At 46.1% G+C, this 18,927-nt stretch overlaps 1 protein-coding gene across 1 annotated transcript; it reads left to right on the top strand.

Moving 5' to 3' along the window:
• The first annotated feature begins 11,107 nt into the window (after positions 1–11,107).
• Positions 11,108–14,094, top strand: LOC119274898 (triacylglycerol lipase OBL1-like). Its single transcript, XM_037555647.1, has 4 exons — positions 11,108–11,591; positions 12,105–12,409; positions 12,837–12,870; positions 13,019–14,094. Exons 1-4 carry the CDS (start codon positions 11,231–11,233, stop codon positions 13,897–13,899), a joined length of 1,581 nt encoding a protein of 526 aa, XP_037411544.1. The 5' UTR covers positions 11,108–11,230; the 3' UTR covers positions 13,900–14,094.
• The last annotated feature ends 4,833 nt before the right edge of the window (positions 14,095–18,927 follow it).

Here is an 18,927-nt window from a genome sequence, read left to right as displayed (position 1 = left end):
ATGCAAGGCAGCCAAGGGCCCCAAGACGCCAGAGGCAATCTAGCGGTAGGGGCAGAAGCTCCACATGCACCGCCCGTCGCGGTGGATCCTGGCCTCCTCGCGGCAACCCTCGGAATCGTCCAAGACTTGGTCAAAACTCTCCAGGACTTGGTGGCCCAACGTAAAAATTTCGAGTTGGCGGAGGTGTGGCGGTATTGTCTCAATAAAAAAGGATATCATGGAAGTGACACCTTCGTGAGAAAAATACCGACAAAACCACACTTTTTCAGGGATGTGTTGGACACATACTTCTGTGACAACTATTTATGATAGAAAATAGATTTGTTGTCCTAGGCGGGCCGGCAGAGCACCTGGATGACGTTCTTCGGGCCTTTCATGATGTAAAGAATCGTCGCAGAAGTGAGTGTCAGATTTTTTCGGTGATTTCTCGGTTGAGTTTTGCCTCGCTTGATATACGATGGGTGGTCAGCACTAGCGGGATGCAGGGTTGTTTGCACTATCATGTGGGACTTTCGCATTACTGAACCTGATTGATCAATGCGAGACTCAGTTGATACTCGTGCATGATAGTTGGAGGCCTCTGATCCAACGATACTCGTGCGTGGTAGCTAGCAATTGGAGGCCCGACTGCCGGCCACCGCTAGCTCAAACGCCGGCGGACGCTCTCTAGGCCACCAATATCCTCCCAAGAGGAAACTAAACTCTTCTTCTTCCTAGGCCTACCTACGGGGGACTAGCTGGGATGGACGGCGCCGGACTGATGGTGCACCCGCGTGCCACGAGCCGCCCACCGGACGTGGCCGGGGCCGGGCGTGCGCCGGGATCCACGACCTCGCTCGCGCCCTGTTTCTCCTCGGGAGACACGCGGTGGCGGGTCACGCTCGCCCGGATCTCATGGCGGCGCGCTCCATCACCTTCGCCGTCGGCGAGCTCCTTCTCCGTCCCCCTGATCTCATGGTGGACGCCCGATCCCTGTGCATCGATGAGGTGATTGACATCGGGTACATCATTCCCTTCCCTTGTCATTTTGCTAGGGTTTGGGATTGCCTTCCTCCCCCTGATCCTACGGTTCAGCCACCGGAGCGTCGTGGCGCCGATGCGGACGTGCACGGCGAGCCGTCGTGTTCGCATGAGGGGGCCAGGGTGTTGGGGGCGGTTCAGGGCAATCGACTCGGTACCCCCTCCTGGCCGCCCCGGGGATCCTGGGGCGTCGCCCGGCAGAAAACCGCTCCACTCCTCCGGATCTGGGACACGTGGAGACAAAGGAATCCGACCGCCATGATCGGACCGCGGCTAGGGTTTCGCTCCCTCCCCCAGGTATAAGTCAACGCGCCGCTACCCCGCGTCCCCCCATTTTAGATCTGGAAGAATGCCTCAGCCATTTTTGGGAGAAGCCTGAGAGGGAGAAACCTAGGGTTCATCCTTCCTTCGGTTGGTGGGAGGGGAAAATCCGTGGTGACCTCAGATCTTTCGCTCAAGTTGTCTCTCCCTCCCCACCTAGATCTACTACTGCTCCTCCCCGCGAAACACCTAAGATGAGAGAAGAGGGGTTCGGCGCGGGTCGTCATGGCCGCGGCGCGGGCCGGTTCAACCGGGGCGAGGGGCGAGGCCGTGGCGATGGCGGTCGCGGCCACTTTGGAGGTGGCGGCGGGGGACGGGGGCGTGGCCGTGATAGCCATGTCTGGACTCGCAAGACGGCGACGGGGGCCTCCTCCTCCAACGTTCCGTCCGGATTGACGAGTCTGGCTTCGATCATTGGGAGAAAGCTGCTGGTACGCAGCAGGATGATCTGTCTCATCAAGATCAATGGAGAGCTGAGGAGGATGGCTCGAATCCTCGCAACAACGACAAGATCCCCTCTCCTGACAAGATGCGTGAGCCCCCTGGTATTCCTGATAATTTAGTTTCTTCCTCTGAGCTTTGTCAAATTTGTAGTCATGTGGGGGACTATACTACTAAGTGTCCCCAAGCTCTGCGCGTTAGATGCAAAAAAGAAAGGCCATCTTTCTGTGATCTGCATTGATTTCCTTCCCTAGGAATGCATTCCTGTGATGTGCGTGTTCCAAGCCAAAGGGCAGGGGTTTCACTATATTCATGATTATTCTGTTAGTAGCCAGACTAATGAGAGGATAGTCAAGGTCATCATTACTATTGTTGAAGGAGAAATTACCACCAAACAGCTAGTAGATGAGTTTGAAAAGTATATTGGTCAGGGGTGGAGATGTTCGGCTCACTTGATTGCTCCTAAGCAATATGTGATGCGTTTTCCTAACCAAAGAGAGGTAGATAAAGCTCTATTTGTTGAATACATTCCTCTTAGATCTTTGGGAGTAGTTGTTCGTATAACTCCTTGGTCTGAGGATGTAGAATCTGAGGGTCTGCTGGAAGTTGCTTGGGTGAAAATTAGTAAGATCCCACCTAACAAAAGATGTGACAAGAATGTTGCTTACATTGGGGGATTAGTTGGGGTGACCCTAGACATTGATATGTCAACCCTCAACCGTCCATCTTCTGTGCGTGTCAAACTGGGGTGTCAAGAGGTTGATAAGCTGCCTACTTCAGCTGAAGGATGCTTAGGGGGACGGTTCTATCGCTTTCACTATGAGGTTGAGGAGGTCCTGGTGAGAAATACCATTCGTGAGGAAGAACCGGTTCAGGTACCACATTACGCTGTCCCGAAGAATGGTACTCCTAAACGCAAACGTAATGACACACCCCCTGGTGAGGATGAAAAGTTCTCGGAGAGGACTGAAAAAGCTAAAACCTCCTCCTATCGTGGTGGCAAAGCCTGTTGCTTGCCATCACTTAAGGATGAGGATCAGATCCCTGCTGACAGTTCTTCTTCTGAAAGTGATAATGGTGGGGCTAACGGCCCTTTGCTCATTGAGAGACTGGCCCTGGAAATGGCTACTGGCACAATGCATCAAGAGGATGAGTACTTGTTGTCTCAGAGCGACATCTGCAAGCATGATCCTATTGATCATGTGGTTGCTGATCAATCTCTGCAGGTGAATGTTCTACCTGTTAGTACCTCTCCTGTTTTTGCAACTTCTTCAGTTACTAATTCAGCCCAGGTTTCTGAGGTGGTTGGAGACGTGGGATCTGATCTGAAGGTGTCCATGGATTACACGGTACAGCTTCCTCAACCTGACTGCGAGGATATTATTCCTACACCCCCCTCGCACCTGAGCTCCACCTTCTATTCAGCCAGGGCAACCCCCACCTACAGCATATGAATGTGGAAGCAAGAGCTGCGAACCTGATCAATGCCAAAAATCTGACAGGTAAAACCAAACCCACTAATAATAATGCTTTTGCTGCTCTTGCTGATTCTGAATTAATATGTCGTGCATCCAAGATGGGGGTCCTAATCCCTGATAATGATTTTTCTTGTATTAACATTGTGAGGGAATTAGAGACAGTTAGAGCCAATCTGATTGACAAAAGTACAAACCCTCAAGTTATTATTGATGAGGTTTTTGTTACTAATGGTCTTGGCAAAGATACCCCCTGAATTTAACTTGGCTTGATGAAGATGAGATTGCCAATTATAAGTTAGTTAAATCCAAATCTGCTAAGAAAAGCAAGAAAAAAATAGACATTAAGCTTCCTAGGCCTGTGACTAGGAGTCAAAACAAGAAGAAGGATGATGCTGATGTATATGGTGGCTCTACCCTGTCTGGTAGGGTCACCAGAACCAGAAAACAAACTAATCGTTCCAAATGAGTGGTCTCATTTGGAACTGCAGAGAGGTGGGCAAGAAGGGAATGGCCACTTGCCTCTCCGATATCATCAGTGACCATTCCGTTGACTTCCTTGGATTACAAGAAACCTTGAAGAAGGATTTTACTCCTAGACTTCTTAGAAAACTTGATCCCTTCAATTCGTTCCATTGGGAATGGATTCCTGCTATCGGGAAATCTGGGGGCATCCTCTGTGGTATTCGCGTTAGCAACCTGGAGTTGCTAAATTGCACCAAAGGGGAATATGTCTTGCAAATGCATGTTAGAGACCTTAAGACCAAAAATATCTGGAGCTTCCTAGTGGTTTATGGTTCTACTCATGAGGAGCGCAGGGGAGAGTTCTTGATGGAGATGGCCTCCTTTTGTCACAACATTGACGTTCCTTATATAGTTGGGGGCGACTTCAATATCTTGAGACATAATGGAGAGAAAAACAAAAGGATGCACAGATCTAAATTTGTTGATCTCTTCAACTCAATCATTAACACTCTGGGGTTTAGAGAAATCTATATGAGTGGTGGCAAATACACTTGGTCCAATAACCAGTCCCATCCTACTCTTGAAAAACTTGATCGGGTGTTAATGTCTGACTCCTGGGAGGAGATGTTTCCCTTGGTCTCTATGAGAAAATTGGTTAGGGAGCTATCTGACCACAATCCTCTTCTGCTCTATCCTGATGGGGAAAAAGAGCGCCTACTAAATCCCGAGAATTTTGCTTTGACCTATCCTGGCTAAAGGATGACAGATTCCTCGGCCTAGTGACTAAAATCTGGAATAGAAAGGTTGCTGCCTCGGACCCCATTGACATCTTAAACATCAAACTGAAAAGATTTAAATCTTATTTCAAGGGGTGGGGCTCGGATAAATTTGGGCATGCCAAGAGACGAAAAGAAGACCTACGACTCGAGCTTGAGCTGCTGGAAGAGGCAGAGGAAGATGGCCCCCTCTCGCCCGAGCTATACTGTAGGAAAACTGATGTCTGTTTCGAGCTCCATGAGCTGCTGGTCGCTGAAGAAATCTACTGGCTTCAGCAGTCTCACGAACGCTGGCTGCTTTGAGGGGACCGCAATACAGACTACTTCCATAAGATAGCCAATGGCCGTAAACGAAAAAATACGATCCACGCTCTCAAGTGTAGGGGGGGGGGGTGTGGAGATTGAGGGCACGGATAATCTGTTGGCCCATGCTACTAACTTCTATAAAGATCTCTTTGGTCCTGCACCAGGCAACTTGTTTCATCTGGACCCTGACACTTGGGGAGAGGATGAAAGACTCTCAGCCAGAATTAATATCGATTTAGTTAGAGAGTTTTCTGAGGATGAAGTCAAAGATGCTCTGTTTGACATGGACATCAACAGAGCTTCGGGGCCTGATAATATTCTTGCTGAATTTTATCAGTGCTGCTGGGAGATAGCCAAACGTGATATTATGAGGCTTTTTGACAGCTTCCACAAAGGCACACTAGATGTGCAACGCCTTAACTATGGCATCATTACCTTACTAGCTCCCTAAAGTCTCGGGGGCTGATCGTATACAGCAATTCCGACCTATCTGTCTTCTTCGTTGCCCCTACAAGTTGATCACCAAGGTCATGGATAGGAGAGTTTCTAGGTACGCTGACATTCTTATTAGCCCCACTCAGAATGCCTTTGTAAAAGGTAGAAGCATTATGGATGGGGTGCTGGCCCTCCATGAACTTCTCAACTACATCCATGTCAAAAAGAGGGTCGGGGTGATCCTCAAGCTTGATTTTGAGAAAGCGTACGACAAGGTCAATTGGGACTTCCTACCTGAGTGTCATAAGATGCGAGGCTTTGATCCCAAATGGTGTAGTTGGGTTGAGCAAATTCTGCGCAATGGCACAGTCAGCATCAAGTTAAATAACTGTGTCGGGCCTTATTTCCAAAGTGCCAAAGGGGTACGCCAGGGGGATCCCTATTCTCCTTTCTTGTTCAATATGGCTGTGGAGTACCTCACTAAAATGATCAAGAATGCCCAGAACAATGATCTTATTGTTGGGTTAGCTTCGGATCTAATTCCACATGGAGTTGAAGTGCTTCAATACGCAGACGACACAATCATCTGTCTAGAACATGATATTGAAAAAGCTGTTAATCTTAAACTCCCGTTGTACATGTTTGAAATGATGTCTGGCCTCAAGGTTAATTTTCACAAGAGTGAGATATTAACCGTTGGTGGGGGGTTGCCCAGACTACTAAGGCTTATGCTGAGCTATTCAACTATGATATAGGCAAATTCCCTCTTAAGTATCTGGGCATGTCGGTGAGCTACACGGCTTTGAGAAACTCTGACTCGGATTTCATAGTTGATAAATATCTCCTTAGATTCGATGCCTGGGTTGGTAATGCTGCCTCTATGGGAGGGAGACACACCCTTCTAGACTCGATTGTTACTCAGCTCTCTCTTTACCACGTGTCTATGTGGTTGATGAACAAATCTTTTGTGGAAAAATTGGATAAACACAGAAGGAGATTCTTCTGGCAGGGGTGTAGTAAGAAATCCAGATATCACTTGGTCAGATGGAACAGGACCTGTAGATCTAAAGATAAAGGGGGGCTTGGTATTAAAGACTTGCGCAAGCAGAATATTAGTTTGATGCTCAAGTGGTGGTGGAAGTTAGATACCCAGAAAGGAATCTGGCAAGATATTATTCGGGCTAGGTATCTTCGCAACCAAACTGTTGCAACTATTAGCCCTAGTTTCTTTGATTCACCCTGTTGGAAAAACTTGTTGAAAATCAAAAACCTGTACATGATAGGCAGGAAACTTCACGTGGGAGCAGGCAACCTAACCAGGTTGTGGAAAGATTCTATTAATGGGTTAACTCCTTTCCAAGATCAATTCCCATGCTTATTTGATATTTGTGTTGATCAAGATTGTACCCTGGATAAGCTAAATTCCATAACCTGTTCTAGTTTCTTCCGCAGAAGATTGAACACTGATCTGGCAGACCAGTGGTACAATCTTCAAGGCCAGGTGCGCAATCTGAACTTACCAAGCACCCCTGACTCGGTGTATTGGTGCCTGAACAAATCTGGCAAATACACTACCAAATCCATGTATAAATGGCTTGAAAACCCCCTTAGCGGATGCAACTATATGTGGATTTGGAAAGCCAAGATCCCTCTCAAAATTCAAATCTTTCTTTGGCAACTGTCACAAGATGCCTTCCTGACTAGGCAGGTGATGCGGCATCGAAAATGGCCAGGGAATCCTGTGTGTTCCTTTTGCCAGCATATTGAAACTTCCCATCACTTGTTTTTTGAATGTTCTGTTGCCAGAGTGGTTTGGAGATCTATTGGAGTAACTGTGGGGACTGTTCTTTGTCCCAAGAACTGCTGGCAATTTTTTGTTTGGTGCTACTCTTTCATCCCCGATTACGAACTTTTCTATATGGTGGCCTTGGGCGCAGTTACCTGGTCCATTTGGCTGGCACGGAACCGTGCTACTTTTGAGAAAAAGATGATCAAATCTCCTTTCGAGATTGTTTTTACGGTGGTTTCTTTCCTTCTCTATTGGGCAGGGCTTCAGGCGGGAGACGACGTCAAGCAGCTTCGGGCAGGGGCGGAGATGATTCGCGACGGGACGATGATGCTGATGCGAGTCTGTGATGCGACTGTCAAGATTGGAGACTGAACAAATAGGGGAGGAACTCGACGGATTCTCCCCCAAGTACTTCATGCTCACGCTGCGTCTCTTTTCCCCGTTCGCCTGGACAGAGGGCTACTGTTTAAGCTGCGGCTTCTGTTGTTTTGCAGTCATACTATCTTGTGGCTTTTGGACTGTCGTTTGTAATAGGTCTAGATGTTTGGTGCTACTAGGTTTTCGCCCCATAGCGCCCGTTTCGATGGCGGGAGGGTGCCATGGGTTTTCTAGTAGTGCGTTGAACTCGCTCTCCCCCTCTCCCTGTTCTTAGACTCATCTCTGTTTCTCGGACTGGTTGTATTTCCGTTCTAAGTAATAGAAAGGGGGTTAGCCCGGTTAAGAAAAAAGCAATTGGAGGCCCCCGTTGCATGCACGAGCTACTGCTCGAGTCGAAGACTTTGCCTTACAAAGAACCCGGTCGATTGGATCGGTGCGAGACTCCCGCTATATAATGGTTTGTTGTGTACTTGGCGTTGGTGCGCGATAGTTGGAGAAGTCATATGCGGGGGTCGTTGCGATCATGTGTGGTAGTGTTGGAGGTCCTCGTATACGAACGCGGTACTTGTCGGTCGAGTTGGATACTTCGCATTAGAGAAAACTCGGTTGATCGATGCGAGACTCTCGCTCGCTATAGCGAAGCTGCGTACTTGACAGTGGTGCACAAAGCCGTATGCATGAGTAGAGACCCCGTTGCCTCCCGTGGGCACAGTTGGAGACCCGTTTTGCATCACACATGATAGCTGGAGAAGCCATATGCACGAGTAATTACCAGTTGCGAGGAGGCCCTGTTGTTGCGCCACCTCGCGCGCGGTAGGTAGTTCAGACCCTAGCCGATTGCGAGGATCCTTCTCTGTGTGTACAGTACCCTATTGTTGCCGCACGGTACCCCACCCTAATTGGTTGCCTCTTTGATGTACAGTGCCACGTTGGTGCTGCGCGGTACCCACCGCACCCTAGTTGGTTGGCTCTCGACGCATAGGAACCCGTTGCGGCCATAGCATGGTAGCCCCACCCTAATCAGTTAGATGTCGATGGACATTGCAACCGTGGTGCGCTAGCCAGCTGGTTGTCGATGCACAAGACCCTGTTGTGGTCGTAGCATGGTAGTCAGTTGGATATCGATGCATAGCACCCCGTTGCGCTCGTAGCATTGTACCCTCACCCCAAGCTGATTAATTACCTCTTGATGTATAGTACCCCGTTCCAACCACCTGGTTCCCCATTGTTGCATATAAGCCTGCCCTCTCGAGAAAATGGAGAAAAATAATAACATAGCATTTTGAGGAAAACAAATATAATAATAAAAGCCGAACGCTACTTGCTCGATTGAAAGATGGGTGACCGATTGCATTTTATTCCCGTGTTCACAACCTACTCGAAATATTTCAAAGCTTATGTTACCTCTTTACTTCAGAACACAACTAACTTGAAGTCATGATATTATAAGTCTCCACAAGAGACAAAGTACATCTCATGTGCTCTTTGTGGCATCTATACTCTTACTTCAAAAAGGCTATAACTAAACCGTGTGCAGTTGCTGGCCATCAGCATGGTAAGTTTGAAGCGAAACTTGGCATGATTCTTTCTGTTTCGTAAGTTTCGTAGGACATTACTTAAAAGTCAAAGCGGAATAAGATAGAAAAGAATGAAAGGCAAGTTTCGTAGAGCGCAACTTTAGAAAACAAGATCTAATAGGTTACGAGTAAGAATAAAATCAAATGGAAGAAGAATCATTGTGGTTGGAAGAATGTAATCGCAGTGGTACATGTAACTAAAAAATTAGAACATAACGGGGATTATGTGCAAGATGGCATAATCTGTCGTACCACAATAAGGACATGGAATAAAGAGTCGATGAATTTGCAATGCGACAGAACATGAAGATGAAGATGGTTGGATGGGTGTAAAACAAATTGAGAAAGAAGATGGTGAAAGAAGTGAAAGGAAGAAAGCATGTGACAGGAAAAGAGAAGCATGGTGCAACATGACACTATAGTAGATCGGCCGAGGAAGAAGGTGAACAAGAACGGTGGATAGAAACCCGATTGAAAAAGAAGCATCGGTTGAGAACAATAGGGGAAGATGAATATAGCGTACAGAAAAGGGATGTAGAGGAACAATTATGTGAAGTATTAGTACAAGGGTATTGTGTCGTATTCACATGATTCCTAGTTTTCATCTCTTTTTTTCATCCAATTTCAGCGGAAATAAGTTTATGGATCACGATGCACATCAACGGTTGTAGACGGTTGCGGAGGTGCGTGCCCCTGCGAATTTTCGGATATAGTAGGTTTGCTTTCCATAGCCAATTTATTATCGAACTTGTTCACCAAAAGGTTGAAGGCATGATTTGTATAGAGATCCCAATGATAGTGGCATGCTAATGTAAGGGCACGGGAAGGAGGCCATCAGCACACACGTAGGCTAGAGAATAGTGAGGTTGTCAAGGGTGGCGCGTCTGACTGGCATGGCTGCGTTTTTGGAAAGTTTGTTTGTTGCCAGTTGCATATTCGAGGGCACCAATGTTGTGGTTCACCATGGAGATGTCATATCGGGACAAGCTGACAAGCAGGACGATGTCATCAACATACAGAGAAAGCACGAGTTAATGATAGACGACCACACAACTCTGAAGGAGTCTACCAGCCACGACAGTGTCCATCAGCTTATGAAGTTGCTCCGTTGCAAGGATGGATAGGAATGGAAGCCCGCGCTGTCGAAAGCCACACTTGTGTCAAATCCGATCCGTGGGAAACCCATTGACTACGACCTTGGATGGAGAGGAAGCTAAAATGAGAGCCATCCAATCTTTCCATCGGTTGCCAAAACCTCAGGGCTCGGTCATGCAACATGTCATGATATATATTTAAGAAACCGAGTCCAATGCCTTTGCAATGTCATGGGTGATTGCATTTTTTTTTTGGATTTATTTCAGGCTTTTTGGTGCTATTCTTTCAGTGGCATGGCGTGTCTGTCAACTGCGAGCCATGTTTACCGACTTAGTCAATCTCGAGATATACCGGATCGGTCTCTCGGGGGTGTTCATATGGTATGCTACGTTTGCGTGCGATTACATGGGTGAGTGTAAAACACCGGTGCGTCCAAGATAACTATATGTACAATCATACGTCAATGTTAATCCACGGTTCTCATTGTAAAGTAGAAAGGTGGTTTCCTCCACCTCTCGATAGGCCACCAGAGAAGAGGGGACCGCTGTCTTTTGGAACACACTGGCGTGCTTTCCGACAACTAGGATTTATGCAGCTCTCAGTGACAGTGTACCAGTACAGAGGAATAACCATGAAGTCTGTGAGGCGAGGCCTAGGTGCATGTGAAATGCGCGGGGGAGAGGAAGACAGAATATATGCAGGTAACAGTGCGGCCCGCAGGGGAATTCATTCCACTCGTCGTGGCGCTAATCCCATGTTGTTTCAAGTGTCACCTACAAGCTGGATCAAAGGTACACCAACCACCACATGTGCTTGTTGTCTTACGGATATATGCTCATCCAGTCAGAAAGGTTGTATGTATGTGTGGGCTCGGGTGGGCCTGCTGAAGGTTCTCGGGCCCAGCCCCTTCCAGAGGCCTAATAATGGCCCTAGCCCGGCCCGGCCCAGCCCGGTGCTCTGTGTCTCCCGCGAGAGCCCTCTATAAAAGACACTTTTCTCCCCGGCGTAGCATAGTACGTACGGCTTGAGCTCTGAGCCACAGAGATTATCACACACACTGTCACACGGACCACGTAGCTTGCCAAGCTAAGGTAAGATAGCTAGGAGGGAGGAAGCTATAGCCTATAGCTCCCGCCGGCCGTTGAAGTGAACATGGTGGCGGTGGCCGGAGCTGCTGCTGCTGGTGGTGGTCCTCCCAAGACCAAGATGGCCGGAGGGGAGAAGCTGATCATCCGGTCGGACAAGGTCCGGCTCATTGACATCCTGTCAATGCTGCTCCTGCGCCGGCCCATCACCAGCTACTCCTTCGTCGAGGCCAGCGACCAGACGACGCTCGACGTCGGCGACGAGTCGGACGGCATCATCGTCCCGCTCACCGAGATCATCCTCAAGTTCCTCGCCGCCGCATACTGGCCGGCCAAGGTGATCAGCGTCGCCCTCGAGTTCCTCCTCAACTTCGTGGCGCTCAACGGCGGCATGCTTGGCCTTGGCATCATATGGAACATCTTCAGATGTACGTACGCACGAGCACAGTTGCACACACACGTATTGACTATTTGCACTAAATACTTACGTGCATAAAATTAAGAATGTACCTTGATCATTTCATTACTTATGTGTTAAACTCATGTTAAACTTCAAAATGAGGGCGTAACATGCATGTACATACCGCTCAGCAGTGGCGGACCTAGAGAGTATTTTGAGTGGGGCATACTCTTTCAAAATTCAAAGAATTTTAGCATATTTTTCAAAAAACACAAGCCAATATTACTGGAGTTTCAAAGTTTGAGTGGGGGCCTAGGCCCCCACTCACCTCAATGTAGGTCCGCCCCTGCCGCTCAGAGGAAGATGTAAAAAACAATATTTATTTTAACTTAAATTTAATCTAATTTGACTCACAAACATGTATTCACAAGTAAAATATAGTGAAACAAAAAATTGAGGATATTTATTATGCGTTCATATGGCGAATGACGTCATATGAACCGGGATAATATACATTGTACTGAACGGAATGTCAATGCAGGCAAGCTTGTGATCCCGCTGGACCGGGAGGCGCCCGACTTCCGGACGATAATCGGGATGATCGATGGGAGGACGAAGCTGAAGCCAGCCACGCTAGAGATGGCCGGCGGTGGCGACATGCGGCAGCTGCAGGTGCACGAAACGGTGGTTTTTGGCGAAGCCAATGACCTGGAGAGCGGCGGGTGCACCGTGGCGGCACTCCTTGTCCAGCAGCAGTACCTCGTCCCTGAGGTCACCGTCATGGCGGCTAAGATCGCATATGAGAACCAGGCATATATTGAGAACGTGGTCAACAACGTCTGGAAGGTAATTACACAAGTATATAATGATCCCGTAATAAGAAAGATGAACAAATAGTCGTGCATACACACCCACACATTGCAATGGGAGAAAAGATGACAAATGTGTGAAATTTGTCTGGACAAACCTTTTTGCCTTGAGATTTTACATCGCACCCTTTTTCGATAAAGGGCGACTTTACTAAATCATAATGTAGCATCATAGAATATTGAACATAATAAACATCCGGTCTCTATGTAACTAAGATAGACACAATATTAACTCACACACATAAGACATGTCTAAATCCAAAGGAGCATCCATTTCTAAATGTTTTATGCCTCCAATGTTTTATGCCTCATATCTCATAATAGTTTTTCAGTCGCTTTTGAAATGGCAATGTGCAATACAAACGGAATATTCATAACTTTGTGTGTGTCGTGATGATTTGCAGTTCAATTTCGTGGGGTTCTACAACGGTTGGAACAGTAAGTAGCAAAAACACGATCTACAATTTTTATTTTTTGAGAATCTGTCTATAATATCTAATATTTTCTCCATTCGAAAATACTTGTCGGAGAAATGGATGTATCAAAATGGATCGGTGATCCCATCTATCTGTATGTACGCATGCAGAGTTCCTGCATCAGGACACCACGCAGGCGTTCGTGATGACGGACAGGGCCAAGGACGCGAGCGCGGTGGTGCTGGCTTTCCGGGGCACGGAGCCGTTCAACACCACGGACTGGTCGACGGACGTGGAGCTGTCGTGGCTGGGCTTGGGCGCCATGGGCAACGTCCACCTCGGCTTCCTCAAGGCGCTCGGCCTGCAGGAGGAGGACCCCAAGGACCCCAAGCGCGCCTTCCCCCGCAAGGACAAGGGCGCCGCCCCCAAGGGCAAGTTCTTCGCCTACTACCAGCTCCGCGAGGTGGTCCGGGAGCAGCTCAAGAAGCACCCCGCTGCGCGGCTCATCGTGACGGGGCACAGCCTCGGCGGCGCGCTGGCCGCCATCTTCCCGGCGCTCCTGGCGCTGCACGGGGAGAAGGACCTCCTGGGCAGGCTGGGCGACGTGCTGACCTACGGGCAGCCGCGCGTCGGCGACAGCACGTTCGTCGACTTCCTAAGCACCGCCACCAAGGCGGCGCGCTACGACCGCGTGGTGTACCGGTACGACATCGTGCCCCGGGTGCCGTTCACGGCGCCGGTGGCCAAGTACAGCCACGGCGGGACCTGCGTGTACTACGACGGCTGGTACGACGGCAAGGAGCTCGCCGGCGACGAGCCCGACCCCAACTACTTCGACCCGCGGTACGTGTTGTCCAAGTATGGCAACGCGGTGGGCGACCTGGTGAAGGGGGCCTTCCTCTGGGCCAGCGCCGGCCGCGACTACCGCGAGGGCCTCATCTCCCTGTTATACCGTTGCGGTGGCCTGATCTTCCCCGGCTTCGCGTCACACAGCCCACGCGATTACGTCGATGCCATCCGCCTCGGACGCATCGCGCCCAAGCAAATTTAAGACACAGCGATCGGCCGGCTGGAAAGATGAGGGTTGATGAATAAATCGCTTTATGTCGCTGTGTGTGCAAGTTTTTTTTTTTTGGCCTCTTTGTGTGTGCAAGGTGTGTACTACTATCTGAATAATACCATGGGTCAGTGTAACAAGCTGTGACCACTAATATATATCTGAAATATATCACAAATTTAAAATTAATGTATTTGTCTCGCAAGATATGTTCATATCATAAATTATTTACTATAATTTTTTATGCAATTTTATGAGTAAAAGTTGTTTTTACTGACTTTTATGTATATTACAAGTGAAACCATGTACAAGTTAGATCATAGCAAAATTGTAAATTGAGTAGGGCTAGAACATGAGATCCCAAACTCTTTCTCGACGGTGTCTCATCGCCCATCATGGTCGCAAGAGCTCGACCATATCTGGCGGGCCGACAACGTAGAGTATGGTTGCCTATAAACGGGCTCGAGAACATTCATCTGTTGACTAAATTTAGTGCTCATCCTTAATCTCTTCTATCCATGCATCATACAAATAGCCATGCATTGCATGAGAGAGAGAGAGAGAGAGAGAGAGAGAGAGAGAGAGAGAGATTTATAACAAAAGCAACACATAGCGCCTCTCCAAGACAACAGAAACAATACAAAGATCAAAGATATCAAAAGCAAGGTGGAGTGCTAATATTGTTCCTCTGTCAACAAATATAAGATTGTTTAGATCACTACCTAATACTATGTTATAATATTAGACCATATATATAGATAGTTGGGCCTGTCCGATAGCCTTGTTGGCTTACTCCTCGCATGTTGTATTGTGAGGACCTGCCGATGGATATACTTTGTTAGGTTTTGCATTCATAAACAAATTCTGGACACACAAAGACAAATCATGAACCAAGCGGCTTAATTCAATACAAATTAAGAGACTCTCATAATGTAACCATATGAATACATTTTTAGATGACAAACAACAAACCATGGCAATAAAATAGTAAGCAACGACCATATGGCAGGGAATAGCAACAATCATTCCTTGTACCAAGTCATGGAAGCATAAATTGAGAAATGTGTATGCTACCATATTGATCAATCAAGATCGTCTCTCTGGCCGAATTGGCAAAGAAAAACATAGATTTTTTCTGGTAAGTGAACCTATTCTGGCTAGCCATGTCTGGGTCTGTTGCTATTCTGTCAAAGCTAATTGGAAGTTGCATTTTTCAATTTTAGTTCTAATGTATCCATCTGATTTATGTTATAAGAATTTCCCTCTCAATTCCTGTGTTTTTATTTTATATTTGGCATTGTGCTTACTAACATGACATACTCGGTCACGAATCTTGTTTATAAGCACTGGCCGGCCTAAAAAGAGAAGCATCAAAAGCAAACATGAGAAAAGTAAATGCGTGTAAACTGCAAGAGGCCATGATACAACTACTTTAATAGTGTTGTAATCATCTTAGACCCAAGCCAATATTTCTAAATGTATAAACAAAGAGATACAGAGTTGCGACAGAAGAAATGGTAGGTAAGTAATTTGATGATGCCAAAATAACATTGATAAATATGTGACTCGCTATCAATCTCACATGGTTCACCAAGAATCAATCAAACCGAGGACCAACATGGGAGGTAAAGTCATACATGTCTTCCACTCTAACAGGGCAAATAAATTGGCTCATGTGTACCAGTCGAACATGCCTCAAGTGCCAGCACCTGCTCCTCGTTGTCATTGATCTGGGAGGTAAAGTCATACATGTCTTCCACTCTAACAGGGCAAATAAATTGGCTCATGTGTACCAGTCGAACATGCCTCAAGTGCCAGCACCTGCTCCTCGTTGTCATTGATCTCCACAAAAGTTAGTAAATAATCTATGTATACAAAAGGCAAGCAGGTGTACGTAAGTCAGTATTCACTTTCAGGACATACAATTTTTTTGATCGCACAGAAGACACTAACTAATCAAGCTAGTGTTCCTAAAGTAGAAAGATAACTATTCATCCACTCCCCGCCAAAAAAGAAGATAACTATGCATCCATTGAACAGTTAGTGGAGAAAAGCAAGTAAAGATCTTGTGCACACTAATCTATACCTTCTATATGCCACTTCTACCACTATGGAAATGAACAGACCCCCACAATATATAAAAGAACGCACATCATAAGTTGGACGAATAGTAGTATTGTCAATATTTCCATAAGAACATTATACAAAGAAAACAGAGCATATCATGGTAATTTGAAATATGTAACTCAAAATCGAAAACATATGCCTGACTATTTCTCGTGAAGTGTTGTATAAACTGCACATATAATTTATATTACGGTGGTATCACACTAATGGCTGATTTGTACCCACCAATGATAACAACATAATGCAATCATGCATATGGTTCTTGTCCCGTGAGGAGTTCCCACAGAACAATCCCAAAGGAGAAGACATCAACCTTAGGGAAACATGTCAACATTAGTGTGCAAGTTATACGTAAACCTGGAAATGGTTATCTAAATTTAGACATGGAAGCAACATGAAGGGATTAGCAGACCTTTGTAGTGACCAGGCTGATACTTCCATTCAGAAGTTCCGGGGCCATCCATGGAAGTGTTCCCCTTACACCACCAGAGATGAGAGTCTGACACTTCACTTTTGAAAGCCCATGATCACGAACCTGCATCATCCAAGAACAATCAATTCAAATATACAGAAAGAGAAGTGGTGTGTAAGAAATGACAACATATCCAAAATAAGTGACAAAGGTACATAATTTTAAAGTAAAGGGTTACACAGAAATGGTCGCCATCATTGGCCATCAACAATATATCAAGATCATGCATCCTCCAAACACTAATTTGGATCATATTGCATAAGGCATGAGCAGAGACCATAAGAAACTAAAAAGAACAAAGACAAATTGGTACCACGCAACTAATAAAAGGTTCAGTTTTGTATATAGAGATGGTTCGCTTGCAGGCAATCAATTGAACTCACGTGTCCAAACAACACATCATGATGTATGGTTGTTCAGGGCGGCCTGAGTTGCCCGGCCTACTCATCCAATATTTGCGAAGCTAGGAATATTTGTGTAGTTTAGTTAGTACCTTCTTTTTTAGACACAATGCTTGTGGCAGCAACAGTAAGCATCGAGGTCATCGCATGGCTCCACCCCCTGTCCCAGAACTTGCTATACTGGACATCGATTGCTGCAGGAGTAATCCTAGCACAAGTCAAGTCAGAAATCATCACATATATGTATCACTTTCATGTAGATGAAAACTTTAAAAATATATAGAAAAGGATATTACCAACACCTTGGGGTTACTTATGTTAGACTCACCATTGAAAATAAACTTTTGTTAGAACTAACAGGCGGATACTCCCCATCATCCTTTATTTTAAACCTTATAACACCATCATCAGCCTACACATGCCATCTGTGAACCCCGAGCAATTGCCTTGTAGCAACACACTGTGCACAAGGACACCTAAAATAAGAAAATCTACAGACTTGCAGGCAACCTACGAACACTGAATTGACTGCTAGACCAGACTACATTTCTTCAAGTTGACCTTTGGCTTACCAAAATAATATTACACCAATTCTCTTGACACTCTTAGTCCCAAAATGAGCCAACCAACTACTTCTAACCCTGCTGTCATTGACCACAATTCATGTACACAATAAGAAAATGAATATGGCCGTGTCTCATTTTGTAATTCATTGATGAAGGATTATTTTCTGGGGCAAGAGTATATACTAAAAGTGTAAGATCCTTTCCTTCTGGAAAATCTCTATGCTTAATACTTGTTTCAATATTTTGCTGACAAATAGATCTATACAGCTCCCTGCAGGGGAGGGAAACACAGATAGTGAACAAACAAACTAATTCAGCCGAAAGGAATCAGATATTTCTTTGCGAATTGCGAGCTAGTAGTACTTGCACTGTCGAAACAGATCGAGCAAGGGACTTTCATGTCCTAGTTGACCAGAGGATCATCATTGAACCACGGTGCCCCGGACTGCAAGTTGGTGCTCCTCTGTGTGGGCATGGCGAGCATGGCAGTGTGATCCAAGAAATCCTTGAGCTCCACCACCGCCAGCAGTATCCTCGTAAGGTCGTCAACGCGCACGAAGCTGGCGGCGCCCAGCCGATGCATGTCGTAGATGTAGTTTGTGAGGCACCCCTTCCTATGACAGATGATTTATTCCTCTAAATTCTGGACAAAGAAAATATGCATAATATAAGCACATCTATATATTTGTTAGAAATTAACCTAATCAGACCAAAGAGTGGAGGAAGCTAAAACTGCAATCTAAACAAATATACCATGTGCAACAGAAAAAGGTAATTTGCATCATCTTAACACCAGTAGCACTTGACAGGAAGATAATTCTCAAGGTATTTCTCACCAACCAATCACAACTACCGTATTTGCAACAATTAAAAACCTCAGAAAACATGATAAATACCGTTTAGAACACAGAGAAAAACAAAGCTTATTTTTTCATGTTACATAGGCAATGTTAAACACCCTGATCAGCAAAGGATGATTAAACATCTCACAAAAAATGCTATGATGCATCAACACCAATTATTATACTACAAGATATAATTAATGGTCAAAGAAAGCATCTTTTTATTTTAATGAAAAACACTAAAAACAAAATGTAGCAAGATAAGAGCATTTTCTTGATATATCCTAGTCATTATTTCTTTCCAAAGCTAGGAATATGTCTGTCGTTTAGTTAGTACCTCTCTTTTAGATACATGTGGTCGTGGTCGCTGCAGCAGGCGCCGAGGATGTGGCAACCTCCTCTTCAGTCTCTACAGCCGACACCCTGTAAAGCATCCGACTGAGAGGAATGAACTGGTCAATGGGCACATTTTCATTCGAGATGCCCAGCTCATGGAGGAGCTTCCTCTGAGCAGCATTTCTGACACCTAAAGAATGACAAGTTGATAATCGTAAGCGAAACACAAAACTGAAAATCATTGCAGGAGATGCAAAAAATAGAAACTCAGGCCCTCC

The sequence above is a fragment of the Triticum dicoccoides genome, chromosome 3B (genome assembly GCF_002162155.2).
Source record: "Triticum dicoccoides isolate Atlit2015 ecotype Zavitan chromosome 3B, WEW_v2.0, whole genome shotgun sequence".
NCBI lineage: Eukaryota > Viridiplantae > Streptophyta > Magnoliopsida > Poales > Poaceae > Triticum > Triticum dicoccoides.
Note: the sequence above shows the minus strand (reverse complement) of the source record. Positions and strands in the feature narration are given on the sequence as shown.

Coding starts and splice junctions, on each gene's coding strand:
- LOC119274898 (XM_037555647.1), top strand. CDS start 11,231: ATGGTGGCGGTGGCCGGAGCTGCTGCTGCTGGTGGTGGTCCTCCCAAG. Junction 11,592..12,104: donor CATATGGAACATCTTCAGAT/GTACGTACGCAC, acceptor ATGTCAATGCAG/GCAAGCTTGTGATCCCGCTG. Junction 12,410..12,836: donor TGGTCAACAACGTCTGGAAG/GTAATTACACAA, acceptor GATGATTTGCAG/TTCAATTTCGTGGGGTTCTA.